Source organism: Ostrinia nubilalis, chromosome 2 (genome assembly GCF_963855985.1).
Source record: "Ostrinia nubilalis chromosome 2, ilOstNubi1.1, whole genome shotgun sequence".
Taxonomy (NCBI): domain Eukaryota; kingdom Metazoa; phylum Arthropoda; class Insecta; order Lepidoptera; family Crambidae; genus Ostrinia; species Ostrinia nubilalis.
The window spans coordinates 6,452,118-6,471,863 of NC_087089.1; the positions used below are offsets into that span (position 1 = coordinate 6,452,118).

At 37.4% G+C, this 19,746-nt stretch overlaps 1 protein-coding gene across 1 annotated transcript in view; it reads left to right on the plus strand.

The window, feature by feature from the left end:
- Nucleotides 1-19,746, plus strand: part of LOC135081130 (beta-1,4-glucuronyltransferase 1) — an 81,630-nt gene that overhangs the window by 30,065 nt on the left and 31,819 nt on the right. Inside the window, exon 2 of the mRNA XM_063975874.1 lies at nucleotides 14,165-14,932. Within this exon, the coding sequence (XP_063831944.1) occupies nucleotides 14,337-14,932 (596 nt within the window). The 5' untranslated portion in view covers nucleotides 14,165-14,336. The remainder of the gene's footprint in view (nucleotides 1-14,164; nucleotides 14,933-19,746) is intronic.

Genomic DNA, 19,746 nt, shown 5'->3' on the forward strand with positions numbered 1-19,746 from the left:
TTTAGCAGGTACTAAGAAAGAATCAGTTATTTTCGTTATTTAATTCGTAAATGTTTTTCTTTTCTAACTTTTTAACGATTTGTTCGCATAATTAGGTACTCCGAAAGGAATATAACCGGAAAAGAATAGATCATAGAACAGAATCATAGGGATCATCTTACCCCTACCTGGGGGATCATCTTACCCACAGGGGTGTACAAGATGATCACTTTGTAAGGTTTTGCAAAAAATGAAATATTTTAATGAAACCTCAATTAATTTCTGGTTTTGAGTATAAGGAAAGTTGGATAGATAAATATACTAGTAGCAATCGTCTTTATTTTTGGTTTACCTTGAAAAATATGTATTTTACAGCGATTCCCGTTTAAGGGGATCATCTCGTACTACTTTCCCCTAAATAGATAGAATAATATGCGGTTAATTAAAATAACTACTTACTAATCCGGATTCTTGTGTACAACTTGTTTTTAGAATTATGTCACGAAAGTGTTATTTCAATTCCTAGACAAGCACATACATAACATAGTGGTGAAAGAAAGCAGTCATAAAATTCTAATACCTACTTATTACCCTGAGAATTGAGTAAATTAAAGCGAAAGGATATTTCCAGGCTAAATATAGAGCTGACTTTGAAATAGTGATTTTTCCCATACAAACATATAAGGAGCAAATATTATTCAAATTCTAGCAACAATCACCCTACTCCATGGTGCACTCAATCTCGAGTTATTTTCACGTCAATAATTCCTATAATTGCTCTTGAAAGGTCCAATTACGATTCTCGTTCTACATATCCATTACAACACCCTTTCACCAAACTGTACTTTCTGATGAATCTGAAACAATAAACGGAACATTCACCGCATATAGTCTAGCACTGCTGACACATTTCCTGACCCATTGCCATTTACATTGGAATCCCTCCAACGTAGGCAAGTTGTGATGCTAATCATGTCTGCCCAGAGCTTGACAGAGGCATTATAATCCGTTTAAAGTATACCACTTTCGCCACTGAAGGTCGCAGCGTTTAGCATTACGCTGTCATCGTTGCGCACGCGCCGATGCCGTAACAAACGCTGTTCAACTTCTTATTATAGTGTTAACACGTCGTTTGCATAATTGAAAATGTTCAGCGCATCAGTGATATAAAAGATTGTTAGTTCAAGTAAATAATCTTACGCAAATATATTAATACAGTTATAGTTCCCCAAAATGACGACTTATTGGGAAATGTCTGTTCCTACATGGAAGTGATCAGCACAAAGTCGTATTAGCTTACTCAACTAAGTAATATTCGAATGAATAGTTCGAAATGTGTGATTTGGTTTTCACCCACGAAAGGTTTACGAGATCTACTAAGATGTAAATGAGAAAAATTAAAATAAGTAAAGCTCTTACAATGAGAATATAACTATCTAGCTATCTCGAGTTGTGTTGTTACTATGATAACTCAAGCTCGATATATCTGATCATCTCATAACTGCAAAGGTGATACTACTACTGAATCATCTCCATTTTTCCACCTACATAGACACTCGTGTATGAGTCACCACAGATTACATGTGTATTAACGTAGATTACAAAACAAAGATTATTTAAAATTCTTGAGCGTGTAATTAATACGATTTGAGCTTGTAGTTTATTTTTGTGCTGATTAAAATCATCTTTACTTGTTTGACCGCCCGTGAAAATGCATAAGCCGCCTCCAATATACACAACAGAATCCCACGGTGGTTCGTGAGAAATACTCAACTTTTTGTTATTGCTCCGACAGGACGCTAATGTGCCTAGGATTGGACGGAGGCTGGAGCCGACCACACCTGCCATTAGGGTTAACGATTTCTATTTAACTAACATATACCTGCTTATTATAATTATCGGACAAGACCAGATCCCGTAATTAGAACAGCTTTTCATGTAATTTTTCACTTCGATCCTCGCTTGTTCTCGGCACACGCAAAAGACCTTAAGCCTGTTATTATTTTTGCGTCAATTCCAAGAATTATTTTTATAGATCATTAGGTAGCAGCCCACTCTATTAAGTAAATGATTTCTGATAACAAACCAATGTTTTTTTTATGTAAGCAGCTCTACAAACAATTTTATTGCTTTTTATTATTGTTTTTGATTGATTTTGGTATATACCTAAACTTACGACTGGCCTCAATATTTAAAGTTACAAATCACTGTCTTGAATATTAGATTGAAGTTTACACATCGATTCAAAATACGGACCAAAGACATCACTAAATATTTAGAGGCGCAGACCATCGATTTTAGTTGGCCGATAGTTGGGCCCGACTTTAATTTTATGAAGAATCGGAAAAATCAAATCGGTGTAATGTGCGCACTTCCATACGTGCCCATACTGATCAACCGCCCGAGTAAACTATCGGCCGACGAAAAATCGATGGTCTGCTATGCGCTTAGGCGAATGTAAGCATCCTATAACCCTGTTCATAACGACCGTCAAACTCAACCGCAGTTTACATATTTGCGTAGCCGAGAACTATTCAGTTAAATTCACTGTAGGCATTCCGTGATGACCGTACGACTTACGACCCATTGTGCTGACCCTCCACAATGTAGCTGGACCGACAAATGCGCATATTTACTGACCTTAGAGCCAAAGCACACGATGCGTTGCGGATCCGTAGTGGTGTCGCTGCGTCGCACAGTGGTGATGTTTTGAAAAATAGTGGACTAAAACACAAAAGTTGTTATATTGGCTTGAAAAATTTTTAAAATAATATCTGTCATTACTTTAGTGGTTGGTAAAAAATCTAAACGAAAAAAATGTATGAATCTTTTGTTACATATAAATATATTATGTATATGTGGCGGGCACACGCGCGGTGCAGAGCCGGCGAATACGGCGAAATCTTTCCGATGCGGCGCCGCAACGCATCGTGTGCTTTGGCTCTTACTATGATTCGCACAGAAGATTTTGTTGCAAAACAGAACTTACTGCAATCACATAAGATCCCAGTGTTAAGCATAATAAGCCGTATCTGTACTTGGGTGCAGTTCTGAACATTTTGTCGAACTGTACAAACTGTGGTTCTGTTTACTACTTACAACTTTGCGGAATTTCACGCGAATGGTTGTGAACACTATTTACAATAAAGTTCAGAAAATTGCAAATTAACTGTCAGCCCTAGAAATACAAGTTAACATTTAGTAAGTCAAGCATAGTCTTGATTTATTTTTATTTATCTATAAGTAATGAACATTTTGCATAATAACGTTTTTCTTAATGCAACTTAATAAAGTTACGATACTTACGATAGTAAATGTAATTAACATAATTAATTATACCAATTATTAGGTTGAATATAAGAAGAAAAGGATCAAAAAAGCAGAAATGAAATCGAATCTCATAAACCTAATGCACTTACCATTATAATATCCTTGGACAAAAAACATTATATTCACAAACTACACAAAGCTTTACAATGGGAAGACGACAGATAAATAAATACTTAGGCTGAGTTGCACCATCTTACTTTAACTTTAACAAACGTCAAAAACCTGTCAAACTCCATACAAAAAACACCGGATAAGTAATAAAACTTTTACATGGAAAGCTCCAACAAAGCTTCATCGACACCAAGCACATTGGTACTACTTACTTACTATGAGGAATCGAACTCACGACTATTGTAGTAGCTGGGTCGTCCACACTACGCCAATCGGCCATCATTGACGCACATTACAAGCATCATTTCGCATGCATCGATTGTGCTGAATCGATTCGAAGTCAATTGATGATAAATATTCCGTCCGTGTAACAAAGCAGAACAAAAGGAGCTCCACGGATGAGTGCTCGGATTATACAGGGTGTAAGAGATAAGGGTGTTACAGCCTACTGAAATCAGTATCACGATATTAATATTCAATAGATTCTTCACTAAATTCATAGTAGAATTATTTTTAACCAGTCAATATCACTTTAAAACATTTAAAATCTAATAATATGAATTTTCGCAAGGTAACTCTACCAATAAATGAGGATCATTTCGATTTTTAGCTGTTAATGCAGATTTATAGGTCTAAGAAATCCTTAATACACAGTCCAAAAATTTTTGTTCTACGACAAAAATTGACGAAGTTATGGCCAAATTACTAAAAAAGTTCACTGACCGCCCGGCGCGGGACCGATGACGTCACTATATCCGATCCGAACGCTGCCGGCGTACTGCGTGGATAGAAAATATTTTTTTCTAGCCAAACTATCAGTTTTAGAGAAAAACTTGTTATGACATTTATTCATCAGAATAAAGTAAGCTATCGATAGGTAATTTTTTAAAATAGAAATTGTGAAAAATATCGCAAATAATCCATACGCTCATACGATTCAATGGAACGCGGAGACGCGATTAGGGTCTCCGCGGTGGTATATTTGGCGATTTATTCAAATAAAGTGTTCATAAGTGTTGTTAGAGTCATAATATATCTTCGTCCAAGTAAAATATAAAAATGTATAAATATTAATTTATTTACTTCTAACAATAAGTATAGCTGAGGCAGATACACTCTGCCTAGGCTACAAGACATTGCTATGAAGATCATTTCGATGTACACGCAATACCTACCTGTTATTTAGTTTTTCTGAGTTAAACCTACGTACCTACCTATCTATTCGCCGTTCCCATGGGGGGGGGGGGCAGCTGCTCCCTCCTGGAAATCTATTTAATCTTAGCCTAGAAGCTGGGTATGACTCCCCCGCCCCTCTCCTCTCCTCAGATCATAAGCTGGGCATGACTTCCCCCTCGGCCAGAAGTTGGATATGACTTGACCCCCCCCCCGGCCAGAAACTGGGTATGACTTGACCCCTCCCCCTCCCCTCAGGCCAGAAGCTGGGTAAGGCTTGCCCCTCCCCCCAGGCCATAAGCATTAGCTGGGTATGACTCCCCCTAGGCCAGAAGCTGGGTATGACTTACCCCCCCCCCCCCCCCCCCTAGGCCAGAACCAGAAACTGGTTATGACTTGACCCCCCTCTCCCCCCAGGCCAGAAACTGGCTAAGGCTAGCCTCTCCCCCCAGTCCATAAGCATAAGCTAGGTATGACTCCCCCTCGGCCAGAAGCTGGGTAAGACTTGCCCCTCCCCCCAGGCTATAAGCTGGGTAAGGCTTGCCCCTCCCCCCCCCCCCTCCCCCCAGGCCAGAAGCTGGGTATGGCTTGCCCCTCCCCCCAGGCTATAAGCTGGGTAAGGCTTGCCCCTCCCCCCAGGCTATAAGCTGGGTATGACTTATCCCCCCCCGCCCCTCTAGGCCAGAAACTGGGTATTAGCACTCATATTATGTATTATTATGTTCAATACAAACAATCATAAAGTTACACTCGCCCCAACCGCATCTCCGCATTCCATCGAATCCTATAAAAATGTGGTTTTTGGACATAGCGATAATTATTTTTCACAATTTTTAATTTTAAAAATTACTGGTCGATAGGTTACTTTATTTTGATTAATAAATGTTATTAAAAGTTTTTTTCTAAAACTGATAGTTTAGCTGGAAAAAATTATTTTCCATCCCAATAGTACGCCGGCTGCGCTCGATTCGGATATAGTGACGTCACGCGGCCCTGCGTACGTTGACTTTTAGCGGCAAAAACGGCCTATGTTTATTACTTAATATCTTCGTAAGTATTGGTCCGATTTGGATAATTCAAAAAGATATATCTTTCTTATGTCTTAAAGATTAACGTAGATACTAGTTTTATTGAATTTTCTACAACAGTACTGATCCTCATTGTCAACTATGAACCAAGCACTGAAAACCTATTTTCTGTTCGATAGCTCAAATTTTTTTTTTCTACAATTCCTAAACTCACAACAGGTTAATTTATTATCTTTCTTTACTAAACAGTTATTACTGTCCTTTTTGCCTATGCACTACTTCAAGTGACAAACCTGTCCCTTAACACCCTGTATAATGTTACAGTAATCGCTTGGCTGCGGTCACCTAATCTAATAAGTTGTAACGTCCAGTAGCCAGCTACTGTTACCATCAGTGCTCAAGGCCGCGGTTGTGTTACAACTGCAGACAACTCTGCCAAGACATGCGCAAAAAACGGACAGTTATGATTTTATAGTTACGCTGTCGGACTATACTGATGCAGTGGGATTTCAGTGTCCCGTTTTTTGCTACAGGCAAAAGATAATGAATCTTTGGTAATGGTCAAATATTTGGACAAATAGGACCCAAATCTAAACGGTAAAAAACACTTGTTGTTAAACAAGTTTACATAATAGATATTGGTAAAATCCCTTTTCAAATACATTGTAATCTAAAAATAATGATAGGACATAATAAATACCTACAGCCAATTATCACCTACTATGCACTATCCAGATGTAATAAGTAATAAATTATGTAGGTAGTACCCGAAAATAACAAAATCACGGTAAAACAATTCGGCTATCATTATTTCATTTCGTTCAGTCGGGCTAGAAGTGTGATTTATTCAGAAAAGTGGTCAATATTTGACCGATCAATCAGCGTTGCGTGGAGCTAACCGCCACGTCACATGACTTATTCAAACGCCACACTGAGTCAAGGTCCGCAAAAACATGGGAATATTGCTGTTATTACGAACTTCGTTGATAACTAGTAAATCACAGAGTTTTTTAATGATATGTTGTATTGAAACTATTAGATTAATTGCGGTTCTACTTCTAGTACACAGTTATGGTAAAATAAAATACCTAACTACAAAAGAAAGTAAAAGTTATTACATGTATACTTCTTAAAAGTGTCATCGACGAAATAGCTCTAATTTAATTAAATAAATTGTCAAAAATCATCGAATAATAAAAAATAAACCTAATAGTAATGTGTATTTGACAAATCGTTAAAAAAGTATTTTTTCATTTAATTGGTTGTCCAAATGAAAACATTTTATAAAGCATAAATAAGTAAAGTTTAAGTCGACATCTCTCGACAATGACCCCATAGAAAAATTAAAAATCGATCACTCCTTCTAACAAACTCCCACGGGAGCAAAGGGAGTGTACAAACGTATTAAGTAGTCCAGCACTCAGGAATAATGTGGCTTTCAATAGATTTTCTATAGGACATAAGTGATTCCATGGAAAACCAATGGGGGTAACGGTAACCATTAATACTTTTAATAACATGCCTACAGTAGGCGTGCCGTTCAGCCTTTAATGGATTATTACGCGATACTTTATCAGTCTTCTTCACTTTAGCTTGTCCGACAATTTTATAAGTAGACCTTTTGTATGCACGCTTATTGAATTTTAATTCTACATAATTATAAGTTGCTCGTGTAATTTTCATGTCGGACGGCATATTTTTTCATTTCTAAAAAGCTGTATGTGGCTCACCTATTTATAGTGCAGTAAATTACAAAAGGCGAGATAATCGCCCATTAACTAGATTATACAGTTATCTGATGAATTTTAAACCTGTAGTTAAAAAAAAATAAAGAGCCTTATTACAAAAAGTTAGACACACGTTGAACACTAGTTTTGGTGACATTTAGTATGGAAATTTTAAACATGTTCAACGTGTGTAGAACTTTTTTGAAATGAGGCCAAAAAAGTTGCCTGAAATCTTCTTACTAATTTTAAGATTATCAACTAATTATTAAAAAAAATAAATGAAGAGATATAAGTGATCTCTATGTATTTTTGTATGTCTAATAGATACACTATTATGTTCCGTTTACTAATTTAGGTATAACACGGTAAAACTAGAGAAGAAGGTAGAAATAATACCTACCATAAAAGTATAGAGAAATAGAAACTAGAGATGGGCCGACTAGTCGCCGACTAGTCGGGAAAGCCGACTATTCGGCATCATTTGTAGTCGGCCGACTAGTGACGACTATTCGGCAAAATATGCCGATTATAATCGGCGCTTTACAAAATTAAATATGTGAATGAAATAAAACTCATAATCACCAAGATGATTAAGGTAGACCAAGGGCGTTTGTCTAAACCACTTTTGACTGCAAAAAATCAGGAAAAAGTGGTTTTACCAGATTTAAAATTACCAGGAAATCATCAAAAATGTGTAAAGTTTATGTAATTTGTCCATATAAAAATTGACATTTTTTTTTTCGGGGAAAATATGCATGGAATTGCATACCTATCCTGCGGAGAAGTGGTAGATTATGTGGGGCTCCTCTCATCGGAAGGATGAGGAATACCCACATAAATAATAGCCCCTGAGATCCGTCGATTGCCTTAGTGTGAAGAACTATGGGAATCCGGACAAAGCCATCAACTATCACAGTCCGTCCCGGCAATCGCCCACCTGTATGGCGAGCCCTGCCTATCCGACGGTGGTGGTAGTCCGTGCTATGCAGGCGGGGGTACCCCCACGCCCCCAGCTCGCTGACCATCACAGTGGAGGGTGGAGAGGAATCAGTGGGCCTAGGATGCGTGCCGCGATAAGCGCAATTTTGCCCATTTGACGTCGATAACTCTCGAAAATATGTTTTCGTCCAAAATACCTCAGTGCCTGAAGACTAGAGTGTACAACCAATGTGTGTTACCGGTGATGACTTATGGTTCGGAAACGTGGCCTCTCACTATAAGCTTTATACAGAGGCCCAAAGTTGCACAGCGTGCTATGGAGAGGGCTATGCTCGATGTTTCTTTACGAGATCGAATCAGAAATGAGGAGATCCGTAAACGAACTAAAGTCGCTGACATAGCCCGACGGATTAGCAAGCTGAAGTGGCAATGGGCAGGGCACATAGTACGCAGAACTGACGGCCGATGGGGCAGCAAGGTTCTGGAGTGGAGGCCGCGTACTGGAAAACGCAGCGTGGGACGTCCACCCACAAGGTGGACCGACGACATCATAAAGGTAGCAGGAAAGCGTTGGACGCAAGCCGCTACCAACCGGGTAACATGGAAAGCATTGGGGGAGGCCTATGTTCAGCAGTGGACGTCCTATGGCTGAGATGATGATGATGATGATGATGACGTCGATAAGTAAGAATAATATCACGGCGCGCATCCTAACCCAGCAGGAGGCGATTATATTGTCACCTCCTCTAACCCCTCCTTCGTCAAAAATGATGACATCTACCTTAGGTACTGTTTGGTGATTGTATGTTGCTTTTTATTTTTTCTCATATTAAAGAAATCTAATGTCTCAAAAAGTTTTATTTATCTCTTTAGAATTCGTATTTCTTTGAGAAATCTAGATATTATTCTTCGGACAAGTAGGTATTACAATGATCGGCATTGCCGATTAGTCGGCCGACTAGTCGGCAATTTGAAAACCGATTAGTCGGCTAGTCGGTTAGTCGGCAAAGACCATAGTCGGCCCATCACTAATAGAAACGTAATAATAAAGTCTCTTTAAACTTCAACGAGATCGAATCAGAAATGAGGAGATCCGTAAACAAACTAAAGTCGCTGACATACCCCGACGTATTAGCAAGCTGAAGTGGCAATGGGCAGGGCACATAGTACGCATAACTGACGGCCGATGGGACAGCAAGGTTCTGGAGTGGAGCCCGCGTAGCGGAAAACGCAGCGTGGGACGTCCACCCACAAGGTGGACCGACGACATCATAAAGGCAGCAGGAAGGCGCTGGACGCAGGCTGCTACCAACCGGGCAGCATGGAAAGCATTGGGGGAGGCCTATGTTAAGCCGTGGACGACCTATAGCTGAGATGATGATGATGATGATGATGAATAATAAAGTCATCTCGAATTGATTAAATTTTTGTGTAAGTCAATAGACACACGCTGCACTTGCCCTTTAAAAGGACACCTCTCATTACAAATCCACCTGTACAAGCATTAAATATTTACACGACATTGGTATTTATAAATGCTTTTACCGGTTAGGATTTGCACCAGTTGATTCAAAGAACATAAATATTGATAGTCAAATTAATATCATCGCATGCAGATCGCGAGGCCTCTATCAGGAGTTTCGAACTCGTAATAGAAAGATTAGGTTCCAAGCTCCAACTGTGCAAGGGTTGCCACTGAAAATAAAACACCTTTCTATTTCTCAAAATTGTACAAATTGTCCACAGCATATTAAACTAAACACTGTGGTATATGTACCAAGCTGAAATATGACCTATTTTGCAATTAAACGTAAAGTCGGATATGGTCCAGGGTTCAGCAGTTTATGGCTCATTTTGAGTAACCTAACAGGCTTTTTCTTCACTTTACACAACATTATCAGGAACCTCCACAAACCTAAAAAAATCTAATATTCCCCTATTTAAATATTCAGATTACAACTAGACTTGCTACTTTGTGAACGGGAGCGGAGTTCTTATTGTTGGAAGCCAAGACTCACTTTGGGTCACTGCAACGTCATATTTTTAATATGATGGCAACCCTGTATGAACAGATAAGATAGACGGATTAATTCTCCCGGTCTTCTATCTGAGTAACGTGGATCGCGCCTAGATAGCTAATCAGGACACCGTCGGTTAATTAACTAACGGATCACAGATGACACTGTTTGCACACTAGTTAGCTAGCTATGATTCGCTTTTAAATGATAGGCTCTATGACTAGCACTTAAATGAGATTAAGACGAAAGGAAATTGGCAATCTAGAAAACAAAGCACCGGTAATGTACATTTCTGAACGCAAAGCTTTCTAAGTTTTCGGTAATTTCACTTCATTAGTAAAGATGAACAGATTTGAATCCCATGCTAAGTTACATATTATTACATACGAAAGGAACACTCTGAAATACCTAAGCTTTCCCCGAAAGCACGTAAACGTCTCCGACATTATTATTAAGTAGGTACTTATGTAATCAATTTAGTTATCGATTCCCAAGATCTATTGATGCATAATAATATTAGTTATAGTGTCTTTTTTTTTCTATCACCTTTCAACACACTGACAGCCAAGCTGATCCTTAATTAAAGAAAATTTCTGCCAATGGCCTTTTCGTATTTATTAATGTCGGCACATTTAATGCTTACAAAAACAAAGCGTTTTATGTGGTACCAGTACAAATCCTACATTAATTGCTTTTAACATTCCCGTTTTTACACGCAACTGGTTCATAGTTTAAAAAAAGCAAAATCATTGTTGCGTATCGTTTATTATATCTTAATTGTGATTGTTTTATAAAAACCACGGCCCTTTTTTGTCCGTTTTTCAAGAATACATAAAACCTCCGACCATTTTATTATTTAATGGGAAAGGATTAATCGGATGTTTAATCCATAAAATTCTATAGGAGATAATTAAAGGGTTTACTTCAAACCCATGAAGCAATGTTCTTTTTGCAATCATCCTGAAGAATATTATTCTCCTATATTATTATGTGCCAATAGCCATAAAGCGAATGATCTCATAACTCTCCACAGTTGTAAACTCTACCATGTACCATGACTGCTGCAAAATGCATTTTAGCTTCTAAATCCATTGCCGTATGATCCAGTAATTACGCTTAATATTTCTAGATTCCCATTAAGAATGTTAAATTGGCAAGACTAGGGTTATAGGCCATAAAACTGTACGTGAGCATAAAAGTTCTTGTAGAAGCACAGGAATTATTATATCGTGATATGAAGTAATATTTTTTAGATTTCCTCTTAGTTAATTAGATCCTATTTTAATAGTGCAAAATGATTGCATGTTTCCCCTTGCCCGGAAAGATGTTTTAACTCAGTATTACCCTCATTGAGGTGCGTTTACTAAGTATAACATTATTGCTGTACATCCTGCAGCAACTTAGTTTTCTTGAACTAACTACGCATACTTATAATATTTAGTTATAAGGTAAACGGCTACTAGTTCGTGATAGTACGTAAGTTCGTAAGTTTTTTTTCTAGCTCAAATAATAAGCAAATGGAATATTATTTATAAAAATTCTTCATTACTACAAAAACTCTATTATTTAAGCTATCTAAAAAACCAAGTACCAACATTGTGGCGCCAAAAATGAGAGCAATACGAAGCTTCAAACGCTCAGAGAGCCAAAAACAGCAGTGCGGCTTGCAAAGGTTGCTCTCACCATAAGGTTAGCGCTCCAACTTCTTAAGCTTATAAAAAGGCGAAGGAACGTCCATTTAAATAAAACTTGTAATAGTGGTTTCATGCGTTCCTTGGCAATTGATTTGGCTTAGAAAAAAGTTATATGAAAACGTAGAATTCCTTTAAAATTGCGATTAATTGACTCACGAAATAGCGTACATGTTATTTTTCGGGTGTCCCCTATTTCGTGACACTACCGATTCAAGGATATTATGGATAACATTTTGATGCTTGGTTTTTAAATAATTATTTATAATAATTTAAATGTAAGTTGTGAAACAAATAATGCATTTATTTAAGTTTCTCATGACCTAAATTCGGTATATGTTTCGTTCACTAGAATTTATATGACACGAGTTTGAAGTTCACATATATGACCAATTTTAAGATAAATTAGCATAAGTAGTACCAGCATAATTTTGGTTTTATTTCGATTTGTTTTATTTATCTTTGTTTATTTGTATTGTATATGGGATAGATAATAGTTAATTGACACATTTTGACAATAATCCATGAATTTTACTTGGGGAATTTGGAATAATCAGTATCACGAAACAAGGAACCGTATTATTGTTACTTTTTTCCAAGTTCGTGATATATAAATGTATGGTGTTAGGTACTTTTATGACACACACCATCAAAGAAATCGACATATTTTTTAGTTTTTAATACTTACCTACCTAAGAAATTAATTAATTACTTACTTTTTATTATGAGTCATTGGCGTATCTGGGGTTATTTTCAGGGGGAGGGGGGGGCTACCCTCACTTGAAACAGCTCCAGGGATGGGATTATGGGGAGAAGGGGGGGGGGGGTTTACAAATCAAAATTTTATAGGTACGAAGGGGGGGGGGTAAGTCCCCCCCCACATTTCTAATGGTTAATATAAATATTTTCACATATCGCTAGAAATAACAAATCTAAATTTTATGGGTACGAGGGGGGGGGGGGGGTAAGTTCCCCCCCCCCTCCCCCTACATTTCTAATGGTTATATAAATATTTTCACATATTGTTAGAATTAACAAATCAAAATATACTAGACTCACATTATTTCTTATGAATATTTCAGGTAAGTAATATCGTCAATTTCACATAATTATTTTATTCTAAAGTTTTATAATTGTTTTTAAATTTATTGAACCCTTAATCATTATTAAAATATCCTAACTGTATGCATAAAACCTTATCCCGAAATAGGGGACATGAGTTCACGAACTTAGAAACAGAGCAAAATTTTGTCACGAAACAGGATCCAAACAAGAAGTCCGCAGAACAATTAATATAAAAAAAAGTTCAAACTATATAACTATAAATTATGTATTAACTTACTGTCAAAAGACCAAAGTTTAGCATACAAAAGCTTTCATACAGATATCATGCTTGGTTATTTTTAAATAAAATGTTAAAGTCGTAAGAGCCTTAATATACCGAAGTAGGGGGCACTTACCTTATGCCATTGCCATAAAAACGCTATTACAGTTTCATAAAATTTAAATGAGAAGTAATTATAACAAGATTTAATATCTACTACTTACAAGCGCATGCTAAGTGAGGTATTATAGGTATTATTATGTCCTAACCGCCCTTACATCGTGTTCCTCATTAATTGCTTGATTGATGTCATCCGTCTGAGGATAATGTTTTGTCTAGCAATACATATTTATAATATCTATAAACATATAAAAATGTCGACGACTGGATGTCTATTCATACTGGCTCCGAAAAAAAGCTTTAAACATGAAAATTATAGAACATTCTTGTATGATGTACGAGCCCAATTATAAAGGCGCGACTATAAATTTTTAAGCTGTAATTATTCATAATCATCAACTCCAAAAGAGGTGACGGGATCTTAAACTTTGTAATAAATAGTGTACTACAACAAAGTTGCAGCCATATATCATACTTTAATGGTTTCCATTTTTCCAACGTTAACTTACCAAAGACAACTTTGACTTCTTCCTTGTTCACAGGAAACACCAACTCGATATACAGCACGAAAAAAATAATCTAAAAGATGAACTGTATAAGATTTATTAAGAGAGAGTACCTAAAGTCAAAGCAATCAGCACAAATTATGTTGTTTGGCTCTTACAGACCTCTGAGTAACCTTTGAATTGAATGTGTAAATGAAATGTTGTGTCCATTGTTGCAGACGCTGCGAGCGGCGCTGCCGAGGCGCCCCCCTCCCCACGCCTGCTGATGACACAATAATCTGTGATGCTGGCAAGAGCAGGACCCTACAGGAAACTGCGTCCCCGAGGACGGCGAAGGACGTTGTCGCCAACGATCAATTAGCTATAAGTGCAAGTGCCTAATTCGTTACAATGGTGGGTAACCGTCGAAACTTCATATTTAGAGTGAGCATAGTGATCAATATCGCCGTGCTGCTGTACGCGGCGATGCATCTGTCCGGCAGCACCGGCCCAGGAGTCGAGTGGGTGCCGGTCACCGTGGACGGCTCCGAACGTAGCGCGGAGCTCCGGTACTTGAACACAGTGGAGTTCCGGAACGTGACTGAAACGAGGCTGCCCGATTCCAGCATGAAGAACTACGAGGAATCCACGTCTCAGAAAACGCCGTCCACTATGCCGTCTACAAACAAAACCGCTTCGAGCACCACATCCATCGCTGAACTAGAGAAGAAGTTACACGACACGTCATCAGAAGCGGAAATGGTGAACGAAACGTTGGATATAGTCGACGAGAACGCGTTGTCGGACGCGACCCTCGCGCGGCTGCGGTTCCTCCTGGCGTGCAACGAGAGAGACTTTCTTCCTCAGTATCTGCAACGTGGTGAATATTGGGTGTTAAAGAATTACGTGCGCGCGGACCACGGAACAGTGTTGTGCCATGAAACCATCACCTACACGACTCACGCTGGCTTCGAGTTCCTGGACAACGTGCCACCTCTAGTCGAAAGGTAATTGATTAAACAGTCTACAGTGTGCCTACCATGAGTTTACGTTAGGTGTGCTCGCTAGCGACTGCGTAAAAAAATGACATTTAAATGTATGACATATTGTGCAGCGCCCCTAGCGGCTACTTTCAAGAAATAAAATCTTCATAGAATTTTTTGACGTATTCGCTAGCGAGCTCACCTAACGTAAACTCATGGTAGGCACACAGATTAACTATACGTTTTTGTTTGAAAATCGCACCTACAGTTTAAAGCTTGATGTGCTGTCGTTTGTAGTTATTTGCAATACAAATATGAACAGGAAACTGATACCTAATTGACATTTATACTGATAGTTATATTATTTTACTAGCTTTCCGCCCGCGGCTTCGCCCGCGTGGAATTTTGTCTGTCACAGAAAAACTTTATCGCGCGCGTCCCTGTTTCAAAAACCGGGATAAAAACTATCCTATGTTCTTTCCCGGGACTCAAACTATCTCTATGCCAAATTTCATCAAAATCGGTTGCGAGGTTTAAGCGGGAAAGCGTAACAGACAGACAGACAGACAGACAGACAGACAGACAGACAGACAGACAGAGTTACTTTCGCATTTATAATATTAGTTGGGATTGGGATTGAATGTTCATAACATTAAAATACAAAGTCGATACGGCATCTTAGCAATATAGAAACACTAATTTAGTGAACTTACGAAATAAGTAATTAATTTATTGGTGTGTTAGTGAAAACCAGTATTCAACTTTAACAATACTAAATTCATGATAAATAAGTAAGTTAGTAGATGATAGATACCTATCGATTCTTTTGTCGAATCACTTTATCAGTCGCTAGCTTAACGCTATCTTTACAGCTAGTCCTTAGATGAGTCATGGATACTATACGTGCGTAGTATAATAAGTTTAGCCTTGCTACGGGAATCACCGAAACTTTTCTTATCGCATGCATAAACCAAATTACATGTATTTATCGTGTCGAACTTATCTTTGATAAGATCATATGGTTGTTATGTGTGACGTAACCGTTTATAATGGTCCTTGGTTTTTTACACGATCGATGAGTAACAGGAACAAATCAATCGGTCTTCTGGAGGTCACGGTTGAGTATAAACAAAACACGCACGATTTCGCATAAAACAAAATACGATTTACGCGATTCCGTATTCATGAATGAACAACTTTCATTCGGTATCTTGACAGACTACTTCCATTTTTATCGAGTCGATTGATGATTTCACTGCGTCTCTGTCGTAAGATCGAGAGTAGAGTAGGGTTGCCAGATGCCCGGGAAATCCGGGATTGTCCCGGAATTTTGCGTCTTGTCCCGTGTCCAGTAATTAGACATTACTGTCCCGGATTTCCGAAAACCTAATAGTTTTGTGTCAATATAAACTAATATGTAATAACAAATGACACGGCTGGCCTGCCTGTGAGTCCTATTATGTACGTTGACGTACATTACTTATTTAATAAAAGTGTGTATTTGAAAATAAATGGCATTTTTCTTTTGAAATACAAATTAAATCATTTGAGAAACCAAGATATTTTTACTATGGCCAAGACCCGACACCGTTGTCCTAGTAGAATTGTCCCGGATTTGGTAAGTTTCCATCTGGCAACCCTAGTAGAGAGTGTTTTATATCAACTGGCCACTTCATTTTAAAACTGGACTCCTTAAAACAGTCAGTTGTTTTTTTAGACCAGTTAATTTTAGACTAGCTAATACAATTATTGCGTGCTCTAACGAATCATACTAAATTATAATTTATCTAATAAAAAGAGACAACTTGAAAGAAAAAGAAATGTCGGCTAAGCATCGCACCCCGCTGTGAAAGTTTCATAATAAGAAGCACCAAAGCAGTTAAGTAATCCGTAACAATTGCTCATATCTGATCGTCGATCATTTTAGATTCGTTGTGTAATTTTGTGATCCAAATATTGTTTGTTAATATTATTGGACGATTATGACATATTGGTTAATATTGCTTGCGTAATACAGATGGGTAATGTCAAAAGGTGGAAACGAGTTGCATCAACACATTTCAATTGGCACTACCTTATTTAGGAGTTATATTTTATAGGTGTCCTATTACCTACGACCGTGCGGTTGGTTAGCATCAATATATCGCCTCTACATTATTTAATAGCTTCAACCTTGACGTGGCGGGTATGTAAAAAACTTGGAAATTAATGTCCATTAATATTCTCGTGAAATATGTTAGTATAAAACCACTAAGTAACTGGTTATGGCATAAGATACTGTAATTCTTTTACTCTAACTTTCATTGTTTAAAGGTTGACGCTAGATCCACAGTAAGTATATGAGCTAAAGCAGTACGGAAACTAAACCCTTTCGTCGAGTTAAATACCTACACTTCAACTGAGTGTTAGGGTTGTCACTCTTAATCTTTATATATTTAATAAGGTTTTTACTTACTTATTTATTAAAACGTTTATTTAGGTTATTTAATTATCAAATACGTAATTTAATAAATTATTTGACTAAGTAGTTAAAAAATATTAAATTAGGTACAATTCATCACTTAGTACAAAAGCGCGCTAAGCAAATTACTTTATCAAATAGAACACACAAATTGTTAAGAAGCGTAATTACGTAATTTAAAAATAACTATTACAAAATCAGATGTAAGCATTTTATTTAAAAAGTAATATTCAATAATTTTTACCATTCAGAATTATTAGGAAAGTTTAAAAAATGAAAGTTCTGGTTTTGTAGATGCCGAGTTAAAGTAGCCGTAAACTACGCAATACACTCGTGGCATGTTTTTAAAAATACAGCGGACAGTGGATGCAATAAAATTAGTATTAAAAACGCAACGCGCGCGACACCCGCGACGGATGGACTGCGAGGTTCGCTTAGAGCTCGTGTAAAGCGTGCGTCTGTGTGCGTGAGTCTGATTTCGAGCGTTTGTATGAAGCTTCCGTACTGTTTGATTTATCTACTGTGCTAGATCTTTCATAATAGACGAGTCTGCTAGCATTTAAAAATATATTATAACTTACAAGGAAGTTGTAAGATCACGAGTGTGACAAAAACATAATTATCATGTTCTAAGAATCGCTGCCATCAATAAATTATTTCAAACGCAATGAAATAGCACTGTCATATGTGTCAATGGAACTTAACAATATAATAATCGCACAATGCGTTTCACAGATCAATCGTGACGTGATACTAAAGCCGTGGTTTCACAAAAGCGACGACTAAACTAAACACAACTTCCTTATTCAGCAGCCGTCACGACATTGACGCATTAAGGCATTATGAAATTAATTTTTGTGTAAAGAACAAATTATGAAGACAGAAATACCATACTAGATTGATTACCATAAGTTAATGTTACAATATTTATTCAAATTGAATAAAGGAAGCACAGTAATTTATTAGCAATTATTTTGTTAGACATTAAAATTCTGGTACTAAATCTAATCGTTTTATAAAGCAAAAGTAATAAATACAAATAAAATATGATAATTTACATCGACACGCACGTAAGAAAACACAATAGAAATCAATTAGCCAATTAGGTACTACGAATATCCGTGCAAACGTAACGTAAGAGCCAAAACGCTACATCAGCATCAACCGCATCGCTCTTACCAAGCCCCGGCCCGCATGTTGCAAGTACACCATTGTAATGTGATCGACAGATTGCCCGCGTAATGACAGGCGTAAGAAGAAAAGCCACGCTCGGGACTGGCCGCGGCCGTATGTGTGCTAGGTCGATATTCAGTGGGGCAGCATTAGAAAATGGAGGGCATAATGTTCGCCAGTACATTTGCCTGCATTTCTTGTCCTAGACCCCTGCACTTAATAGTTTATGACGTGGAGATTATAGTACTGTCTCATTGTCAACACGAGATGATAGAGCAGTGGAAATGCGACAACTCGACCACACATTAAAATTTGTAAGCTTTTCAATAAGCTCTACTACATGGTTCATTTCATTTTAAAATTTGTGATTTTCTGTAGTTACTTAGTGATGATGTTTCATTAGAATTTAACTAAGAGGCTAAAATAATTTTGCTTTACAAATATTTTAGGGTTTCAAATCATCCTACATAAGTACTTTGGAAAGAACTCACTAGACTATAATTACACAATAATTTCAATTGCGACCTTCATAGCAACATATTAGACGCTTGACAAACTTCCATCCACACCATCTGATAATGACGGTGCCCATTGTGTTCAAATTACAACACTGCAAGCCATGCTATATGCAACCCAATAAGAATGTAGGTACCACGAGTAGGCCTTAGTTAAAATTATATAATTATTTCATACAAGAGAGCTAATATAATTTTAGGATTATCATCGGATGCTCATTGTAATTCAGAAAACTGAAAATGGTCTGTAGTCTTTGTCTTTGGTGCTACAATCAATCCTAATCTAATTTATCTGGCCGTCAACTGTCAAATAATATGTTTTTGGTGAAAATAACTACGGTTTTCGATGTTTTTACATTTTCTTAATGTTTATAAAATTAGAAGCATCGAAAATTATGGATATTTTTTATCGAACGTAAAAAAATAGGTTTGTATAGGGATTGAATACCCGGCCTTATTAGCGTAAATGTTAAGATAGATAGACGTACTCAAAGTAGGTAGTCTATGTCGACAAAACAACGAGACAAAAAATCTATTCTTTTTTGAAGTCCTTTAACAAAAAATGAGGCAATTATTTATCGTTCTAGGTACTAATTACGGCTAAAAAAGGTACGACTTGTGTAACGTGTGTAATGTGTATGGATGTAGGATACACTATAAATACTACGAGTACCATTGCCCCCGTGTAT